General features: G+C 33.8%; 1 protein-coding gene across 3 annotated transcripts in view; it reads left to right on the top strand.

The window, feature by feature from the left end:
- Not1 (CCR4-NOT transcription complex subunit 1) overlaps nucleotides 1-19,877 on the top strand; it is a 568,860-nt gene that overhangs the window by 421,580 nt on the left and 127,403 nt on the right. For all 3 annotated transcript variants that reach the window (XM_090401629.1, XM_090401630.1, XM_090401628.1), the window contains exons 37-38: nucleotides 2,924-3,022; nucleotides 16,138-16,205. In XM_090401629.1, coding sequence (XP_090257755.1) covers nucleotides 2,924-3,022; nucleotides 16,138-16,205 — 167 coding nt within the window. The remainder of the gene's footprint in view (nucleotides 1-2,923; nucleotides 3,023-16,137; nucleotides 16,206-19,877) is intronic.

Below are 19,877 nucleotides of genomic sequence, written 5' to 3'. Positions count from 1 at the left end.
CATGCAAGGCAACTTCATTGTGGAGGGAACCTCTCAGGGATGTCATTGGTCCTTTTCATTCTTCCTCTTTTCCTTTGCTTTTCTTCATGTATTATACTTCTCTAGAGTCTTTTTTACTATCCTATCTTTCAGACTGCCATCACTGGGATCCAACACTTTGCTGCTATGTTTGCTGTGTAGTGTGAACCATGGACATCTGGAAAGGGGGATCCTGGTAGTCTTGCATTACTTCAGCAAGATAGGTTGTCCTGGATGGCACAAACAGGATCAATCATGTAGTGTGATTGCCTGCAAGGGTCAAGTGTGCTGCAGTAAGTAGTCTCCTTGCCCATGGTTTGGGACAGGACCCAGGGTGCTCTTATAGCACCCAGAGTAGTCGTGGCATTTTACTCCTGAGCACATTTTACACTGAACAAAAAACCACTCAAGCATGAATTCTTACAAAGTCCCAACCAAGTAATGATACCATTAATGCACCTTTCAGTAACAGAAGTAAGAAACAAAAGGCATGTGACACCAGTATAAATGTACCTGTTTTTCTAATCATCCATGCAACAGGTGAAAAGTCAGTAGGGAAAGTGTCACCCTTTGTTATTCAGAAGGGTTTAGGACTGGCAGGTTCTCCCAAAACAGTGAAGAAACTATGTTCTGTTGATGTCCTTGTAGAAACATCATGTCAACAGCATTCAAAAAAAAAAAAAAAAAAAAGAAGAAAAGAAAACCCTACTCAGAGCAACATCAATGGGAGGAATGCCAGTAACAGTTACGCCTCATAAAAGACTCAATTCCTGTAGAGGAGTGAGATTGGGATCTTCTAGATGTTCCTGATGAGAAGATATGTTCAGAGCTGAAAGATTTTTTTTTGGGGCAGGGGGGGGTTTAACAAATATGAGGTGCATTCTGATCCGTAGGGATGGCCACTTTGTTCCAACCAGAAACATCATCCTTACTTTCGATACTCCTAAGCTTCCAACATCTGTAAAAACGGTGTATCTCAATTATCCTGTTGGACTGCACATTCCTAATCCACTAAGATGCTTCAAATACCAGAAATACAGACATGCTCAAACTGCCAGTCGTGGCTCTGGCACTTGTGTCCAATGTAGTAGTAAAGAACACAATAACAAATTTTGCTCTGCAAAGAAAGCTAAATGTGTAAACTGTTAAGGAGATCGACCAGCATACTCCCCTACATATCAGAAGTGGAAATATGGAAAAGAAATACATAAAATCAAAATAGAACAAAACATATATCAGGATGCAAAAAGGAAGGTAGCAATGTTAAGAAAATGACAACAGCTACTCAAACTTGTATTTCTGCTCTGCCATCTAATAATTTCACCATGTAATACAATCGTGACTGCTTCTGTGCTGAGCACATCAGTTGCACAATGTACAGTCTCACTCAAGAAACAACTTCACAAAACATTCCGTTCAATGAGAACCCACTTGTGAAAAAAAATTATCACAATGTTATCACTTAAAACCAACCACCAAAACCTTTCCCAGAAGGAGCTGAAAGTAATTTGAGCTTACTAAGTGATTCTGACACATCGAATGATGATATTGGATATTTTTCCAGGTGAAGAGATGGACACTGGTCATCCATACTTCCCAAAATTTAATGAGAAATATAAACCCGACAAGGGCAAATCCTCAACCTCCCAGAAATCAGACAAGCCTACAAAGCCCAAATAATAGAAAAATTTTTACAATGAAACTATCATGGGTTTTGCCAGGATATGATATCAAGCGCCTGCCGCAGAAACACAAACCTTTTTTTGTTTCTGTCTACAGGAAACATTTAAAACCCAGTGAGGATCCTTCCTTCAGGAATATCACTCTTATATATGACAGAACTGGAGAGGTCCTGCTCATGCTAGAGTAGCTATTCTCGTGGACAGTTATGCTCCTTTCCATCATGTCCAGAGCAGTAGTGATTCACTTCTCTGTGGATTTTCTTATCACAGTATGCTCAATATATTCACCACTGGGTTCTTAATTAAATGAAATGAAACTTGATAATCTCATATTGCAATCAACTCAGTCCATACTCCTAATGGATGACTTGAATGGACATAACACTCTGTGGGGTAGTAGTGCCATAGTGCCAACACAAATAGACGAAGTTGTATTATTGAGTGAATGCACAACAACATTGACCTTCCCTTGTTAATAACAGAGTTAAATGTCTTTTTCCATATGCCTACCTACTCTTATTCTGCAATCGATCTTACAATCTGTTCACATGGGATGTTGAAGAAAACGTGTGGAAGCGATCATTTTCCCGTTGTTAGCATTATGTCTTCACAGGAACCATATCCTCATATGTGGATGCTCATGTGGAAAATGGACCAGACTGACTGGAATACTTTTTCCCATCTTACAAAATTTAATAATGAAGCAATCAGCCAAACACTTATCAGTGGAGCAGTGAAGTATGTAACAGATTATATTATCCATGCTGCAGCTGCAGCAATTCCAAAATCATCCTCCAGATTTCTGCCCTATCCAAAGCCTTGGTGGAATCCGGAGTGCCAAGCAGCCAAAAATTGCATGACCTTAAATTTATTCAAATACGTTTAATTTTAAATATTTGTTTATATGTAGATACCTCATTGCAGGTATTAAACCTTGTACATACATTTTATTTATTCATTTATCTTCTATTTATTAATACCTTGTATGGAATTATGTATGAACACCTGGTGTAGATAACTATTTATTGATACCTTTAATATGCAGATGCTTCACACTTTGTACATACATTTTATCTTATTCCTTACTTTATCTCCCTGTAAGTATTTATTTATTAATACCCTTTTGTCTTGGTGCAATATGACTTTTGCTGTCCTCCATAAAACCACAAATCAGTTAATCAATCCTAATTCTTGTGTTTTTATTTCATTATATTTTTTTTCAGTCTATGGAAAGTGGGATGAATTATATCGCAGTTAATTTTGCTATTCAGCTTGTGAGATTATATCTTATTGAAGATAGACACAGTGGCTATGTTACAGAGGTAAGCAAGAAATATATTTTCTACATTAAACAATTATATTTTGTTATGTAATCTAAATTTATTATCTCCTCTTAACTAGTAGATAATCAGTTAAATTCTATTTGACAGCGCATATAGCATTCTTGATCTCAAATAAAAAAAGATTGCAAAGATTATTAAATATCATATGTGCTATATAATCACAGAAATTGTATAATCTGCCTTCTCATAACTAGTATTTCTGAAGTAGTGGCTGATTACTGAGGGACATAGGACAATCTTTGTGAGATTTGGTTTTATTATTATTATTATTATTCGTGACACCTCCAAGGAGTCCGAAGACTCATCGCGGGAGGACACCTACTATACAACCGTCTCCACCACTAAACCGAACCTCTACTACCAATCATCTCCATCAGTGCCATCTACCGCCTCTCACCACAACTAGTATTTTTTGTTTGTAAATTGTGTGTGTTCTGAAGGGCTAATTTGTCTGTATGCGGGATGAAAAACCCAAGCTTCTGGGAGAAAAAACTCTGCTACCTCCGTATGAGATCTGCTAACTCACGTTTGGTTTAAAAAGTCCACATAAAGATTCCTCCCGTCTCGACGAGAATCGAACTTAGGCCTATTCCAATTGAAGGACGCACTGTCGTTCTTCCAATTGTGCTATGGAAGCATTTAAAAGTGGATTCCATATCTGTTCTTCAACCAACAGGCTGTGGGTTTGAATCCCACAGCAAGATGAATATTTGTGAAAGTATCTAAGTGGTACGTAACTTTCATCAGTTAGTGTAAGATTACCATGCTTCTTATTAGAGACCTGTAGTGACTTGTGGAGAAGGGAACAATGTTTGCTTTCCATAAGATATTTCCTCAATTATTTCCCCTTTAAATTCATTTTTATAATCATCATAAGTTATGTTGAAATGAAAAAAGAAATGAGTTGTTCTTTCAGGTGAATAAAACTGCAGATAATTTGTTCATAATATTAAAAATGAAATTTCTTTACTAGAATTTCCAACAGCATGGACAGTATGCCACATTAACAAGCTCAAAACATTGGCTTAAAATAATTACAATGTTTTTTTGCTTTAACCTTGCAAAAGTCCAGTAAATTCCTGTCTCTACTAAACATTTGACAATCAATCACAGTATAAAAAGAAAAACTAAGCATTATTAAATCTGCAGCTCTTGAATAGAAGTTAATTTCATCCTTTCATTCAAAAAAACAAAACCTGCAAAACTGATTTATATTGAAATGTATATCCAAAACTGCAAGAGTGCTTGGACTATAATTCCAAATCAACATCTTTGCTGTTTCAGAAATACTGCCAATTTTCTTTTTTTAAGCTGTTGTTCATCAGAACTGCACTACTCCTATACACATTTTCTTGTCTTGGGAATGTAAGTGTTTAGTCATTCGTTCAATTATAGCTGCTGTAAGTTAGCATGGGTGACGAAAAATTTTTCATGAATGGTTTGCAACAAAATGTATTCTATTAGTGAATAAGCATTTAGAATTCTTTGGTGCCCATAAATTTCAGTTATACTCATGGACAATGTCCTTAGGTTTAAATGGAGAGAGTTTTACCACTAAAAACATACATTAAACAATGGAAATTTATCAGTCATATTAAATAAAATATGCCTACTAATTTCACAACTTAAAATAGAAGTAGTGACATCTTCAAGATGAAGGACATCAAAATCTACAATTATATGGATGACAAAGCTGAAAATAAAATAAAATAAAATACACTAATAGGTGTATTTTATTTAATTTAATGACTGATAAATTCCTGAGACAAAGAAGACAAAAACAGGTGAGATATTACTAAATAATAAGTATAGGATGTTATTTTCAGGCAATAATGTTCAAGGAAAGGAAGGAGTAGTGATAGCATTGAACACCAACCATGGAGATAAACTTCTTGATTGGAAGGCAGTTTGAAGTTTGCCCACATAAGTTATGTGGGCAAACTTCAAAATGAGGACATGGACAATAAAACTTATTTGTGCCTATGATCCCACAGAAGGGTTTTCCAAGGAAGAAGTGGAGGAATTTTTTCGGTCAAGAACAGGCAGCTAACATAAAGAAAATGGAAAAAGTGGCCCTTGTTGGAGATCTGAACAGCAGAGTAGGAAATGAATCCCATCAGGCGTATACAAACATTTTGAAAAAATTTTGAGAAAAGAACTAAGCTAATAATAAGTATTTAATGGACTGATGTGCACAAGTTCACATGAAGAGAAGATACAAGAAATAAAAGTCTCATTGAGTACATCATTGTTGATAATGAAAACTTGATGCTCGTTCAGAATACAAGAGTGTACAGAGGATGTGAAATTGAAAGTGACCATTACTTAATACTAAACAGGATGAAAATGGATATCACGTTGAAAAGAACAGTATGTAAGAAAGTTTTAAAAATAATTAAAGTTAAGCAGCTTTTACAAATAAATTGTAGACTCGGCTCTACAAACATTATTGAAGAAAAAATGAAACAAATTGAAAACTAATCTTGGAGTATCATTGGCAAATGATACTCCAAGATTCGTTTTCAAACTCTGAAGAAGGCATTGATTGATTTGGCTAGGGAGGTATGTGGTGAGCTTGTCTGCAAGGATAGAAAAATAAGAACACCATAGTGGACATAAGAAGTTAAAGAAGCAGTCCTAGAAAAGAAGAAAGCATACCAAAAGTTCCTAGTAAATAAATCGTCACATGCCCTAAAAGAATACAGAGAAAAATGTAAGAGAGCTAAGCTGTGTGTAAAAGTAGCTAAACAAAAATCATGGGAAGACTTCAATAAGAATATAGAAAATAAATGTCAGGAAGGTGGCAAAATGTTCTTGAGGCTATTTAAGAAGCTTTGAAATGGAGAAAAGCATATAGTAAAAGGAATCAAAGATGATAAAGGTGACATGAAAACTGAAGATAAGAATATCCTAGATGTCTGGAGTAATTACAGGTAACCTTCATATAACACGGATGTTAGGTTCCATAGAAATGCCGCATTATATAAATTGCGTTATGCAAGACTAAGATCACATAGAAACGGCTGGGTTATGTTCTGAAATCATTTTATATATATATATACACACAGTGCTTTTTTTTGTAGAAGAAAAGGTGCCTGAACTCGCATCTTGTTTAAGTTTTTATTAAAGAAAATGATATCCAAATCTTAATTTAAATGAAATATAAAGCAGCTTTGCTGTCACAGAGTCTCATAAATGAATTAAATATAATTTATCTTTAGTATTTTTTATTTTAGACATGATCAAATGTAAAATTAAACAAATTAAAATATACAACCAAAGACCAAATATAAAAGTAAATTTGTAGAAACATTATATAATTTAAGAGAAGTTCATAGTATTTTCCAAAAGTTTTGTCCAATTCTCGTTGAACAAATTGTCTCAACTCCTTTCTTTGCTCTTAATATTTCAGGCCGAATGTCGTCCTCTAAGTAACCACAGATCAACATGCTTTGAAGGATTGAAAAGTCTTAAAGGGGTCCAACGAGTTTGATCAATAAAAGTGGCGAAACTGTTTTAGTCTTCAACAAAGCTCTTGTTCGAATGATAATTAAATTCATCTGCAAAAATCCGTGTTCGCATTCACTTGATGAAATAGGAATGGTATTCAGAGCATGTACCAAATGCAACAGTTTTTCTGGGTATGTCTTATCGAGAATGTATTCACATAATCCACAAATCATTTCTCTTTCATTTAGTTGCAGTCTAATTGACAAATTTCTAATTTCCACCTCTGTGAATGTTAGCTGAGCATCAATATCTTCAGGCCAATGTTTTTGGTGAAGCATGCGAGCCCAAAGTGCTAGCTCAACATCTTCACTATCAAGCAACCTTTTTTCAGTTGACTCTTTCAATTTGGTATAAAATGTTTTTCGGTAAATAGGATTATTTTTTGGAGCTTTTTCGTGAAGTAAAACTCCACGAAAGCACAGATTGTGTACAGTTGCTGCAGCACATCTATAAGGGTCCAAAATTCTGTCTTCTTTCTTCAAAAACTTGTACAAGTGCATTTATTTGTTGATTTGCCTTGTAAAGGTTCATGTCACTGTCTTGCAGGTCCAAACTTAATTCAGACAATTCTTGGAGAGCGTCACACATCAATCCTAGATCCAATAAAAAGTCTGTAGATGTTATTTTTCTTCTTAAGCCATCATAAGTACATTCATCATTTTTCTCTCTCTTAGAATCATGCATCGCATCTTCAAAATTATTCCACACAACCAAAACTGAACGGAAACTAGATGACACCATTGAGTACTTAAAATTCTTCCAATTTTCAGCAGCTCAATCTCTAGTGATTCTGCACATAAATGCAACTCTCTACTGTTTTTTTTTTTTTTTTTTTTTTTTTTTTTTTTTGCGAAGCATGGTATAGGACATAAAGTTTATCAATAAATGATTTGAATCGATTGATTCCTGAAATTTCCTTTACAGCATCATTTACTGATAATTCTAGTCTGTGATTAGCACAATGCCCAACTATAATAGAAGAAAATTTTTCTGACAGCAATTTTTTCACTTTACTTTTACACCCTAACATTACAGCAGTGCCATCACATGCTAGAGAAACTAAATATTTTTTTAAATACTCTTCTGCCATCCCATAATAGTTAAGACATTAGAGTAAGGAATCAAATACACTTTTTGCCGTTACATTTTCAAGTTCGATCAAGTCCAAAAATAAATTTATCTGTGAATTAATTCCAACACCTTTGATACAGCATCGAATGTACACTATGAGAGTGGTTTTATTGCTTATTGTTGTTGATTCATCAGTTATCAATGAAATTATATTTTTGGATTGAATGACACATTTTTTCTCATTTCTTCACTTACATGATTCACAATATTAATACATGCTTTTGTTGAATGAAGAATACGACCCATTTCAATTCAGTTCAGTTCTTGCAGATCAATTTCACTTTCAAAATTATGGAATGATTGGTTTTCCTTTGCTACTTTATATGCAGTTCGAAAAAGTTTTGCGGTTATTTCTTTTTCACGAGATAACGATTTTAAAAAAACCTTTTCAAGGGTCTTTTTTTTGGCTTCAGAAACAATTATTAACGCTGCTTTGTGTGCAGCAGATTCTCTGTGATCAAACTTTTTTTTTCGAAGTGAGCTCATCTGTAGCTTCCTATCTTTGCCAGAATATGTAATCTCATTGTTGGCCAATCTTTGGAAATTTTCATTCCCATCTTTGTTTCAATTCCAAGAGTTTTAACTTTTCTGCAAGGCGTACAGCCAAGTTTCTTTTTTGCAAATATACATCCTTTCATTTTTCAAGTTAAAATCATTTTTTTGATCTAATGTCCAGCAATTCGGCCAGTCATTTTCAGTTTGGCCTTGCTCCTCAAGATTAGCTTGATGATTCGAAAACATCAACTGGCACCATTATTTCCATATTTTTTGACATCGTGTCTGTTATTATTCTGGGCTTTTTATTAATGGGACCGGTGATTGAGAAGTATTTGGAAATCTTTTTCATTTTCAAATTGGAGTCAGGCTTTTACACTAAAAAGTAAAAAAAAAAATGCTAAAAGGATATGAAAATAATGACATTAAATTTACGTCAATTCAATAAAGATATTTTTTAGATAAATAAGTGTTTTACTGAAAATCTTTTGCATATTGTCAATCACACGTCCATACAGCCACAAACGTAGATGCTGATGGCATGCATGTTATGTACGTGCGAACATTATTTCAAAATTACTTTTGAAAATTTGAAAAAACTGTAAAAAAAAAAAAAAATAAGTGCTAGAATGCTGTTCCGGTGCGTTATGCCAGAAAAAAAGCACTGTATATATATATATATATATATATTTATATATGTTAAAGATACCAAGCTATTTTAAATATAAACTTGGTTTTTTTACTCCATTTCCCAAGTAAGCAAACAGACAAGTCAGTCAAGTTTGCACTTGCAAGTTTAGCCGACCCTGCACATAGTGCAAGTCAACGCAACTCGTGGTAAAGGTGGAATAAGCTCTGATCACTATTCTTAATATTTACCCTTAATGCAAAGCACATCTCCTGGAGGATGTGTATGATGCTGTGTATTAAAGGCAATGGGCCACTACCCAGACCGGTTTCGACCTTTATTGAGGTCTCGTCAGTGGGAGCCAGGTTAAGAAATACTAAGTTTTAAGTAATACAGAGCTTATAAATATTTTACCAAAACAAGTTACCATAAGGTGCTTTGACATTATTAAATAAAAATCTCAGGATGAGAGATAGATGTAGAAAGTTTTTTACCTTGGGTATAATTATATGTTAAAGATACCAAGCTATTTTAAATATAAACTTGGTTTTTTTACTCCATTTCCCAAGTAAGCAAACAGACAAGTCAGTCAAGTTTGCGTCTGCAAGTGTTGCAAGTCTAGCTGACCTTGCAAGCCATACCAAGCTGTTTTAAACTTGCAGGTGCAAACTTGACTGACTTGTCTGTTTGCTTACTTGTTTACTTATATTATATTATATCCAAGGTAAAAAACTTGCTATATATATATAAACAATGACATATCCAACAAAAATAGATTTTTATTTAATTCAGGTAATTCATGTAAGTTAAGAAAACATATAAACTATCAAACAAATACAGTATAAAATTATAAAAGTTACAAATTGTATGTGTACAATTTGAAATTTTTATTTAAGTGCAAAGTGTGTTGCTCGCAAACGCGAGCAATGCTCTTTCACTTACTGTTGACCCAGCAATAACATTGTCTTGGATTTTATGTTCATTTTGTTTGATTGTTCATATTGTAGATTCATTTAAATTCCAAGTCCTTGCAATTCCTGGTTTTTCTCCATTTATCAACCGATCCAAGATTTGAATTTTCTTTTCAATGTTGGTTTTCCCCTTTTGTTGCAGTTTTAGTGGCCATTACTATAAAAATATTTTTTTTTACATTAAAAAAAAAAAACATATTATGTATGTACCAGAAAATAAAATGCTCAGCATGAGATTAACAAACTGATGATTTTTAATGCACTTTTCTGGCAGAAAACGAAGATTTTCTGCCAGAAAATTTCATTTTCAACAATAAACAGTTTATATGGTAAACAGTTGGCGCTACACACAAAAAAAAAAAAAAAAATGTATATGCGTACTAAAGGGTATTTCCCCTAATATAAATTCGCTACTTTTAACTACATGTGCGAGAGCAGACAAATTTAACGAAGATAAAATTTGGTGTTTAAGTAGCGTGGTGAAAAATATATGAAAAGATAAAGGATTTTTATTTATTTATTTATTTTTTTTTTTTGAGGGTTACCTGTACTTTGAAAGACCGTTAAATCAACCAAGCAGTGGCAGAACAGTGGTAGAAAATTTTCATGAGGAATGCAAAGAGGAGTACATATCAATACTTGAGGTAGAAAAAGCTGTCAGCAACCTGAAATGTGGAAAGGCAGCTAGAGCAGATAACATTCGACCAGAAATGCTCAAGTATTGAGGTATAAACGTTTTGCGGTGGCTACGCTGCATAATTCAGAGAGCCTTTTCAGAAGGTTGAATTTGCAATGATTGGAGTACAGCTCTCATAATACCCATCTGTAAAAAAAAAAAAGGGGGAATAAAACTGAATGTGAGAATTATAGAGGAATTTCTGTACTAAGTTCCAGGTAAGATTTGTGCAAACATGCTTGAAAAGAGGTTGAGAAAGATTGTGGAAGAGAAACTTTGGAGAAGAACAAGCTGGTTTCAGGCCAAATAGAAGTTGCCAATTTCAGATTTTCACTTTACAACAAATAATTTAGAAATCGTGGGAATATGTCAAGGATCTGTACTTAAGTTGTATATCTGGAAAAGGCATACGACAAGGTGTCCAGAGAAAAGCTTTTCAAAACACTATGATTATATGAGGTGAATGGAACATTATACAGAGCAATGCACAGTCTATATATGAGTTGTCAGTTGGCAGTTAGAATTGAAGGAAATACAGAAAAATGGTTTTCTGTAAAATCAGGGATAAGACAAGGATGCACATTATCTCTGCTCTTATTCATCATCTATATGGATCACATTATGAAAGAAAGTGGCATCAAGCCTGATGTTAGAATTTGGAGATGTTAAAGTTAGCTCTTTGCTTTATGCAGATGATGCCATACTCCTACACACATGTAGTGCAAGTCTCCAGGATTCACTAACTAAATTGAATAATAGCTGTAACAAATTTGGCATGAAAATCAGTAATAAAAAGGCCAAACTCTAAAAATAGGCAGGAGCATAGAAAACTTCAGCTGTTTAGGCACAGTTTTTAGTGAAGATGGCAGTTTAAATCTGGAAATAGACTACAGAATAAGCAAAGCTGGTATGGTGGGTAGCCAGCAAATAAATTTGTGCAGAATAAGAGAAATTAGCCAAAACACCAAACTCGCAGTATACAAGACAGTGTTCAAACCAGTTTTAAGTTATGGATCTGAGAGTTGGATTAGAAATAAAGTACTTGATCAAAGACTAGAGACCACAGATATGATGATTCAGAGAAAAATTAGGCAAGTGAACCAATGGCATCATTGCAGAATCATATTAAAAATGAAGATATTAGAAAGGACTTGCCATTATTAGCATTCAAGAATGTCAGCAGAACTAACCTAAGGTAGTATGGCCACTTAAATAGAATGGGTGAAGAAGGTTAACAAAACACGTGTTTGATGACAAGAAAGAGAATCAGAGGAAGACCAAGGTCTAGGTAGATTGATTTGATCAGAAGTGCCCTTAGAAGTACGAAATGTTAGATATGACATATTGGAGTGCTCACAAATAATAGATTGATTTGGAGGAAAATTGTTAATAGGAGATTAATAATAATGTAAACTTAATCGTGTAGTGCTGTCATAGTAACCTCAACATCCCTTGTGGGTTCATATCAGAAATTGATGGTGGTGATAAATTTCTGTTGTTTCATGAGTGTCCTTAGGTACCAAAATGAAGAAATTTTAAAATCTGATAACAGGAAAATATTTTTTAAATATCTGCCATCAGTTATGACAACTTGCATCCACCCAATGGACCAAGGCATGATTCAGAGCCACAGAATCATTTGTTGCAAAAATTTATTGCTTAAGTTAGCCATCGAAGGCCACAATTTACTGGATTTTTGAAGAAAAAAAAAAGTTAATGCTGTTTGATGCTATTGTGAAATTGTCACAGCTTTTTAATAAAGGCATAAAAAAATATATAATAATAATAATAATCAGCCAACGCCTTTTATTCCCATATATAGAGTAGGCGAGGCCATTTTAGCCCTATCTAACTTTTGGAAACTGAGTGGGCAGTTTCCTGAGTTCAATCTTCACTGATAGTCAATCATAGATACCTGGCCCAAGGCTATTACTAATTTAAGCAGCCTGCAGAGAAGAGATGGTTCAACAAGTGCTTCCATCTCATGGCCTAACCATGACAATATTTTTAATGTCTAAAATAGTGTGGGTTCTTTGGTCAGTTTTCTTGAGTTTGTGGGACAAAAAAACCTGAATTTCTGGATGAAAACAACCCGCTTGCTCATGCCAGAGATCAACTAACTCGGGAACCAGTCAAAAAGTTTAGAAACCATTTCTTTAGTCAGTGACTAGACTTGAACTTAACTCTATCTTCAGGTGGTTTAGCACTGATTGGCCAAGTGGTTAGCAACCCTCTCTCCAACCAATAGGCTGCTCATTCAAATTCTGCCATGGGAATGGATATTGGTGATTGTCTTTAGGTTGGAGACCACTGCCCTGCTTTCTGGAGGCATGAAATGACTTGAAAAAGTTCCATGTTTGGTCTCTAGAGCAGGGTTTCCAGATATGTTAAAAAAATATATTAAAAGTATATAAAATTTGATTTTAAAAATAGAAAAAAATTCCTTAGCCTGCCCATGGCACCAAATGTATTATAGGTTTGCAAATAACATTTCATGGGCAGGAGCAACATTTAAAAAAATATATATATATTAATGGCAGAAAGTAGTTAAAAAAAACATCACTATGCTTATGATTAAATGCAATTAATGACTTTTTTCTAACAGATTGAAAAGGGCAAATTTCCCAGAACCTTCTGGACTCATTTTGCAAATTTAGAGACAATAGATCAAAACCCGAATGACAAAGATCTTCTGCTCCTTGAATTCTTTAACCTAAAACTCTCTGCTTCATTGCATAAATTCATTTGGTGTCTTATTCTCTTGATGCGATTGAACATTCTAAGCTTTTTTTTTTTTATTTATTTGCTTTAAATGTAGGTTTTTCAGAGTCTCCATAGCTCAGTTTTTAACAGTGATGTCTTTGTCAGAAAGACATGGGGAAGAATCCCATCTGCGATACAAAGAAGCTTTATAAGGGCTTTTCAAGTGATGGTTAGCCATTCTCATACAAAGGAGAGAATACGTGCAATTCACAGACATACAGACTTTGCAAATAGGATTGTGTGCTTTAGCATAGTATTGAAGTTTAAGTGAAGCCAGATTACTTGGTCTTGAGAGACAGTTGAACCTAACATATTAAGGGAAGATGAGATTAGAAAAATTCCTATTCTCCAGTCATTTTCTAAGAGTGAAGTCATCTAACTGCAGTTGTCCAGCTGGTAGATATGTCAAGCCATTTGCTTGACCAGTATAGTCAAGCCATTTGTCACCAGTATAGCAATAGATCCAATATAACCCTAATTCTATTGATCTCTGCCTAATTAATGACTAAGTGTACAGTATTCGTTTGTCCTGTAAGCAGTTTGTCCAGTTTAGACTGTAATGTAGTGTTTATTTCTTCTCCCATGGAGAAGAAATAAACTTACACAGCCACCAGCTTAATATTGAAATAGAGCACAGAATCATGGATTAAATGATTCTGTGCTTGATTTCATTCATTGGAAGAGTTTTTTTCAGTCTTCTGAAACAAATATTTGGACTGAAAAAAAACAAAAATTATTTTTGGTATGTATTCCACTTTAAATTATTCTCCCTCATCTAATCCTTGATTTTCCAAGAATTGCATGAAGGCTATCCAAGGGAAGGATCAGCATATTACAATTGGCTTTCAGTGCGATCTCCATCTTCTTTTCCTGTTTATTCTGTAGTTACAGGGAAATTATAAGTACATTCAAAACTGATTTTGACGGAGTCATAAGCAGAAAACTTGTATTATGACCAAATGCCAGCCTAGTTGGCCAATGGGATATCTGCTCTCCAACAAACAGAATGTTTGTGAATATCTTTAGGGAGGAGACATATTTCATCATCCAGTGTGAGATCTCTGCCCTGATTAGAATTCACTTAAGCATCTTGAAAAAATTCCATCTTTGGTCTCTTGAACAGAGTTTCTAGTTTTAAGAAAAACTAGGAAACTTGTTGGCAAAAACAAGGAAAGAGAGAATAAAAAACGTGTACATTAGGAATAGTTTAGGACTAAAAAGTGTTTCTTATTGAAAGAAATTCTTATGAATTCTTACTTGAAGTGGTTTGGACATTAATGAGAATGAATTTAGAAAGAATACCAAAAAGAATGTAAGAACTGAAGTTTGAGTCAAAGAGACTAAGAGGAAACCATGGAAAAGGTGGAGAGACCCGATAAGAGAAGATGTAGAAAAAAGAAACCTGAACTGGTACAGTGATCCTGAAAGAAGAATTTGGGACAGTAGGAAGAAATGGAGAGAGATTTTATCTGCCTGACCTGTTGAAACAGTTGTTGCTAATGAAGAAGGCCACCTATGGTACTAATATGATATAGGCTAACAGCCTTTCATGAGTGGATGAGATTACAGTCAGACTTTTATCCACTTTTACCACTCCAAACACACAGATGTTATGCCTCTTTTGATTTTTGTGAGAAAAAAATCAGAAAAATCTTGGTCAGGCTGGATTTCAAATTTCTCCTGTTCCACTATCTAGCTGAGTGGTTAGCATATCCACTCTCCATCCAAAAGGCTGCAGGTTCGAATCCCACCAGGGACATGGATTGTTGTGATTGTACATTATGTATAATGATGCGTGGATTTTTATCCTTTGCATCTAATGCTGGGGTTTCTCATTAGGTCATTTTTCACCTGCCCTCTTCCTCTATATCAACAACCTTTCCCAGTTGACTGCAAATCCATTTCATAGTTTTGTCAAATTGTAGTGCTAGTGCATACTTTTTTCTTTCTTATTTGACAAACCTTGCACTATACCGATCAGTGAATCTTACAAAATATCAGCTTCTACAATCCTAAATTCTCATTTCCAAACCTTTCTTGGGCAAGATTCTGATAATAATCTTGTAAATTTTAATGATAGTGACGTTCAGTTCTATCTTATTTCTAAAAAAAACTTTTCTCCAGTCTTACTTTCAACAATATCAAATCTTTAATCTTGAGATTTCTCTTGGAATAACTAACTTCCAGTCTTTCTTAGTATCCATGAAATCGAGTTCTGTTTTTCACGGTGGTGTTACTTTTGTCTCTAAGTTATTATTTACTCTGCAAAAATTCATCCATCCATTGAATATCTGGTTTGCATGTTGCCCCTGAACTCCCTTAAAATGTTTTACTTGGTTCAGAAAAGAGTAAATAGGTTGATTAATGATTCATCAATCAACCTATTTGCTCTACCTAACTCACCAATACACTCTACTCTTTCACCCAGTTTTGCTTCTTGCAGAAATATTTTCTGCAAATATTTCCAAGGTTTATCAAAATTGTCATCAGTTATTTGATCTTTCTCTTTTGAATCAGTTAAAACATGTGCAGCAACTATTTAACATGCCTTCATACTTCAACTATGCTCACACTGGACAATTTTACCCCCCCCCCTTATGCCTTTTGCTGCTATCTTTCTGTGGCAGTTTTTCCCACCTATGTACATTATATATCCTAACATTTATAAACTGCTTGTCTTCAAATTTAATATCAACAAGCTTACTGCCCATGTATCATACTAATATAATATAAGTTGAACAATCTCTCATGGGATTATCATTAAAAAAAAAAAAAAAGTATCAAATGATGAATTTCATTATTTGTCTTTCATATTGCTAAGTCAGACTTCTCTATATTGATTATTTCAAAAATTTTAAAAAAATGTAATTTATAAGACTTATTCTTCTGAAAACAAAATGTTTTTTTTTTATATATATAGTCAGATCTCTTTAACACTGTGGAAACACTAGCTCGATTAGTCTCTCATCCAAGGCAACCTCCAGAAGGGTAAGATAGTTTGTTTCTCTTTGTCAGTTTTTATGAAATGCATATTTCATTATTAAATTTATTTTACATGCATGATTCTTGTATATTATCTGTTATTCATATGTGAATTCTCATTTTCTTCAGGGAAGGTAGAACTGTGTGTGATATTTTTTCATTGTTTTTTAAATATCATAACAATTACTGTATAACTTTATTTTTCATAATCGTGTACTATGATTGTTTGAATTTCATATTTAATCTTTTATTATAAAATATTTTAAGAATAATGCCATAATGGTTTTTATGATAAATCCTATATTTATATATGTCACAAGTTATTCAACTCTTTTTTTTTTTTACCAAATCTGCAACTGTCAAATGCAATATTTAAAATTTAGCACGTAAAACATATATTTCATTTTAAATTACTTAATAAAAAATAAATAAATAAAAGTGATTTCACTTTTTTAATCACTGAAATTTCTCATTTGTAGATTTATTTTGAGGATTTTCTAAAAAAGAAATCTTCTCTTAAAAATCTGCAAATGCATGGCAGTAGAAGATCCTGATTCATTAACCTTTAATCAGGGCACTATCATTCATGCATGAAGCAAAAATAGGAAATGCCTTATTTGTAGGATTCTGTTTGGAGCAATCAATAAACATAAATATTGCCAGGCCACCCATTCTTTTTTCTATGCATTTTGCACTAGGATGATCCAAAACTTTATGAATTTAAAAAACTATTCGATCAGATACAAACCTACCATTATATGGTCTTGATTTACTGTTCCTCTAGAACTGCTAGTCCTCTGTGCTAGAAGACAGTCCTTGAAGAAAGGGGGGAACACTCGATATCTCAAGGTAAAATGAGCTTAGCTTGCCTTTCCTCAACTTTTTAGCAAAACACTGTTTGCACAAGTGCCATCAGTCAGAATAAGTGATAATCAGTTGGTGCCTAATCTAGACTGTTTTTCAGTCAAATTGTTCCATCCCCAGTTTGTTGATTTTTTTTATGTATGTGTCCACTCTTCTATGTGGGGTCAGGTCTGGCATTCTTTTTTGGGAGGTGGGTGTGCACATTTGCATGCTCTCCAGTTGAGAATAAAATTTGCATTGATGACATGCCTCAGGAATAACCAGCTGAAAGTGTACTCTGTTCTTGAGCTGACCTTTTATTTGAACCAGATCATCCATATTAAACTTGTTTTGTGTGGTGTTTCAGGTTGCTGAAGTAGACAGACTTTTCATTACCGGTAACAGTTCATTTGATGTACATAAATGTATTTGTGCACATACAGAGTTTACACAACAATGTAGAAACTACACATAACATGCCTAATGCCATTCGTGATTAACTGCCTCCCAATGGTGCTGTTAGCTATATAGACTGAAAAACATGTAGAGACAATACATCTAGTATAAATAATAAAAAAAAAAAAAAAACATAAGAGTTAAAACTTGATATTTATCATTCAAGTATTTATATCCAGACATAGCATTATTCTGGATTTTATATAGTATGAATGTATGCCAAACGTTTTTGCAGCTTTTCTTGACCTAACTAAGTTGATGAAGATGGTATTTCACAGTTTTCCATTTAGGTACAAAGTTGAGCTGACAACCTATGAGTGTTTGGAGCTGGTTAGGTTCAATAGCTCAGTGAATTGTTTTGTCATCATTAACAATGGCCATCTAATAATGAACTTTCTAAATCAGTTAAGTGTTATGTTCTTCTTCATCTGCAGCACATCCAGAATTTGAACTCAAAAAGTAAGTAAAAGTTCTGGGTTAGATGATTTGGCCAGTTGAAAACTTACTCATTAATAATAATGCCGGCCTAGTTGGACAAGTGGTAAGTGTATCCACTCTCCAGCCAAAAAAGGCTGTAGATTCGAATCCTGCTATGGGCATGGATGTTTGTGATTGTCTGTGAAAATATTAGTGGGCAGTTCTCGTGGAAAGGCTTAGATGTTGATTATGCATTTTCACTATATAATTTAAGGAAATTGCAACGTACTAGGATATACATTAAAATAAATTTTTAATATATTTCAATATTTCTCATATTTCTCTTCAGTATTTAGCAGAAATAATAGCTTCCTACTTCTTCCTCACTTACTGTTTTGTTGTGCCTGCATGCATGTGTCTTGTACTTAAGTTCTTGAAAATGGCAACGTGACGTTGCCGAAATATTGAAATATATTAAAAATTTATTTTAATGTATATCCTAGTACATTGTAATTTCCTTAAATTATATAGTGAAAATAGTGGGCAGTATATGGCATTGGTGTAGTTTTGGTTCGTTGTAGTTGGTGGATTGAGTGATGGAGACAGAGTTGTAGAGTAGGTGCCCTCCTTCGATGCGTCTTTGAACTCCCTAGAGGTGTCATGTAATAATAATAATAATAATAGGATTGTTATCAGATCTTGTTAACAATAAAAATCATGGAGAGGAATTGACTTATTTAGAAAGCATATCTAATATAAGATAACATTATAACAAGGATCTGTATTTAAGTTTTGTAGATCTAGAAAAAGCATATGACAAGGTGCTAAGAGAAAAGCTATTCAAAATGCTACAATTATGTGGCGTAAATGGGACATTGTATCAAGCAATACTTGGTCTTTATTTCACTTGTAAGTCAGCAGGTTAAAATTGAAGGAGGTACAGGAAGATGGTTTAATGTAAAATCAGATGATGCACATTATCCCCTTTGTTATTAATTATCTATATGGATCACATTATAAAGGAAAGAGGTATTAAACTGAATGTCAAAATTTGAGATATTGATCTCAGCTCTTTACTTTATCTAGATGATGTTATGCTTCTTAATAAATCCAGTACAGGTCTGCCAGATTTTAACTAACTGAATTACTGTTGTAATAATTTTGGTTTGAAAATCAACAATAAAAAACAAAGGCATTGAAAATATCAACTTCATCCTGAATGGAGAATCTATAGAACAAGTAAAACATTTCAGCTATTTAGGCACAATTTTTAGTGAAGATGGCAAATTAAATATGGCAATAGGCAACAATTATCAAAGCTTGGTAGGAAGTTAACTGAATAAATTTATATGGAATAAGAGAGAAATTTGTCAAATCATTAAATTAGCTGTATACAAAACATTGTTCAAACCATAAGACTATTACACTTTTTTATACAATCTTTGTCAAGTAGCTTTATTTTATCCTCCTACATGTTTCGCCAATCTTTTTCTATTGGCATCCTCAGGGAATACAAACTAGTAAGCTAAAATGAAGGTTACAGACTAGGTTATATCTGATGGTTCTAATTCATACAAAAAATTGGTATTGTGCGTGACAATGTGTGTGTCTCGTTAACGTGATTTATTCGTTATGGCTCATGACGTAATTGTTATGAAAGTTCATTTCTTTGGTGTTTAATGATCTGATAAAAGTTTTCCAAATTTCTGGTAAAATTAGACCTTGATTCTTGTTTAGGTTTTCAGTTTTACGGGCGACTGTAGCTGCTTCTGAGTGAGGATCTTTCGGTGATCTTAAAAATTTCCAAATAGTGTTGATTGTATACAGCATAAGATCAGAGTGGCATTCAAACCAATCAACACTATTCGGAAATTTTTAAGATCACCGAAAGATCCTCACCCATTCTACAAGTACTCTGGAGTATATAATATACCTTGCTCATGTGGTATTAGTTACGTAGGT

The sequence above is a fragment of the Typopeltis vanoorti genome, chromosome 12 (genome assembly GCF_054136105.1).
Source record: "Typopeltis vanoorti isolate ZY-2024b chromosome 12, IOZ_Tvanoo_1.0, whole genome shotgun sequence".
Classification (NCBI taxonomy): domain Eukaryota; kingdom Metazoa; phylum Arthropoda; class Arachnida; order Uropygi; family Thelyphonidae; genus Typopeltis; species Typopeltis vanoorti.
Note: the sequence above shows the minus strand (reverse complement) of the source record. Positions and strands in the feature narration are given on the sequence as shown.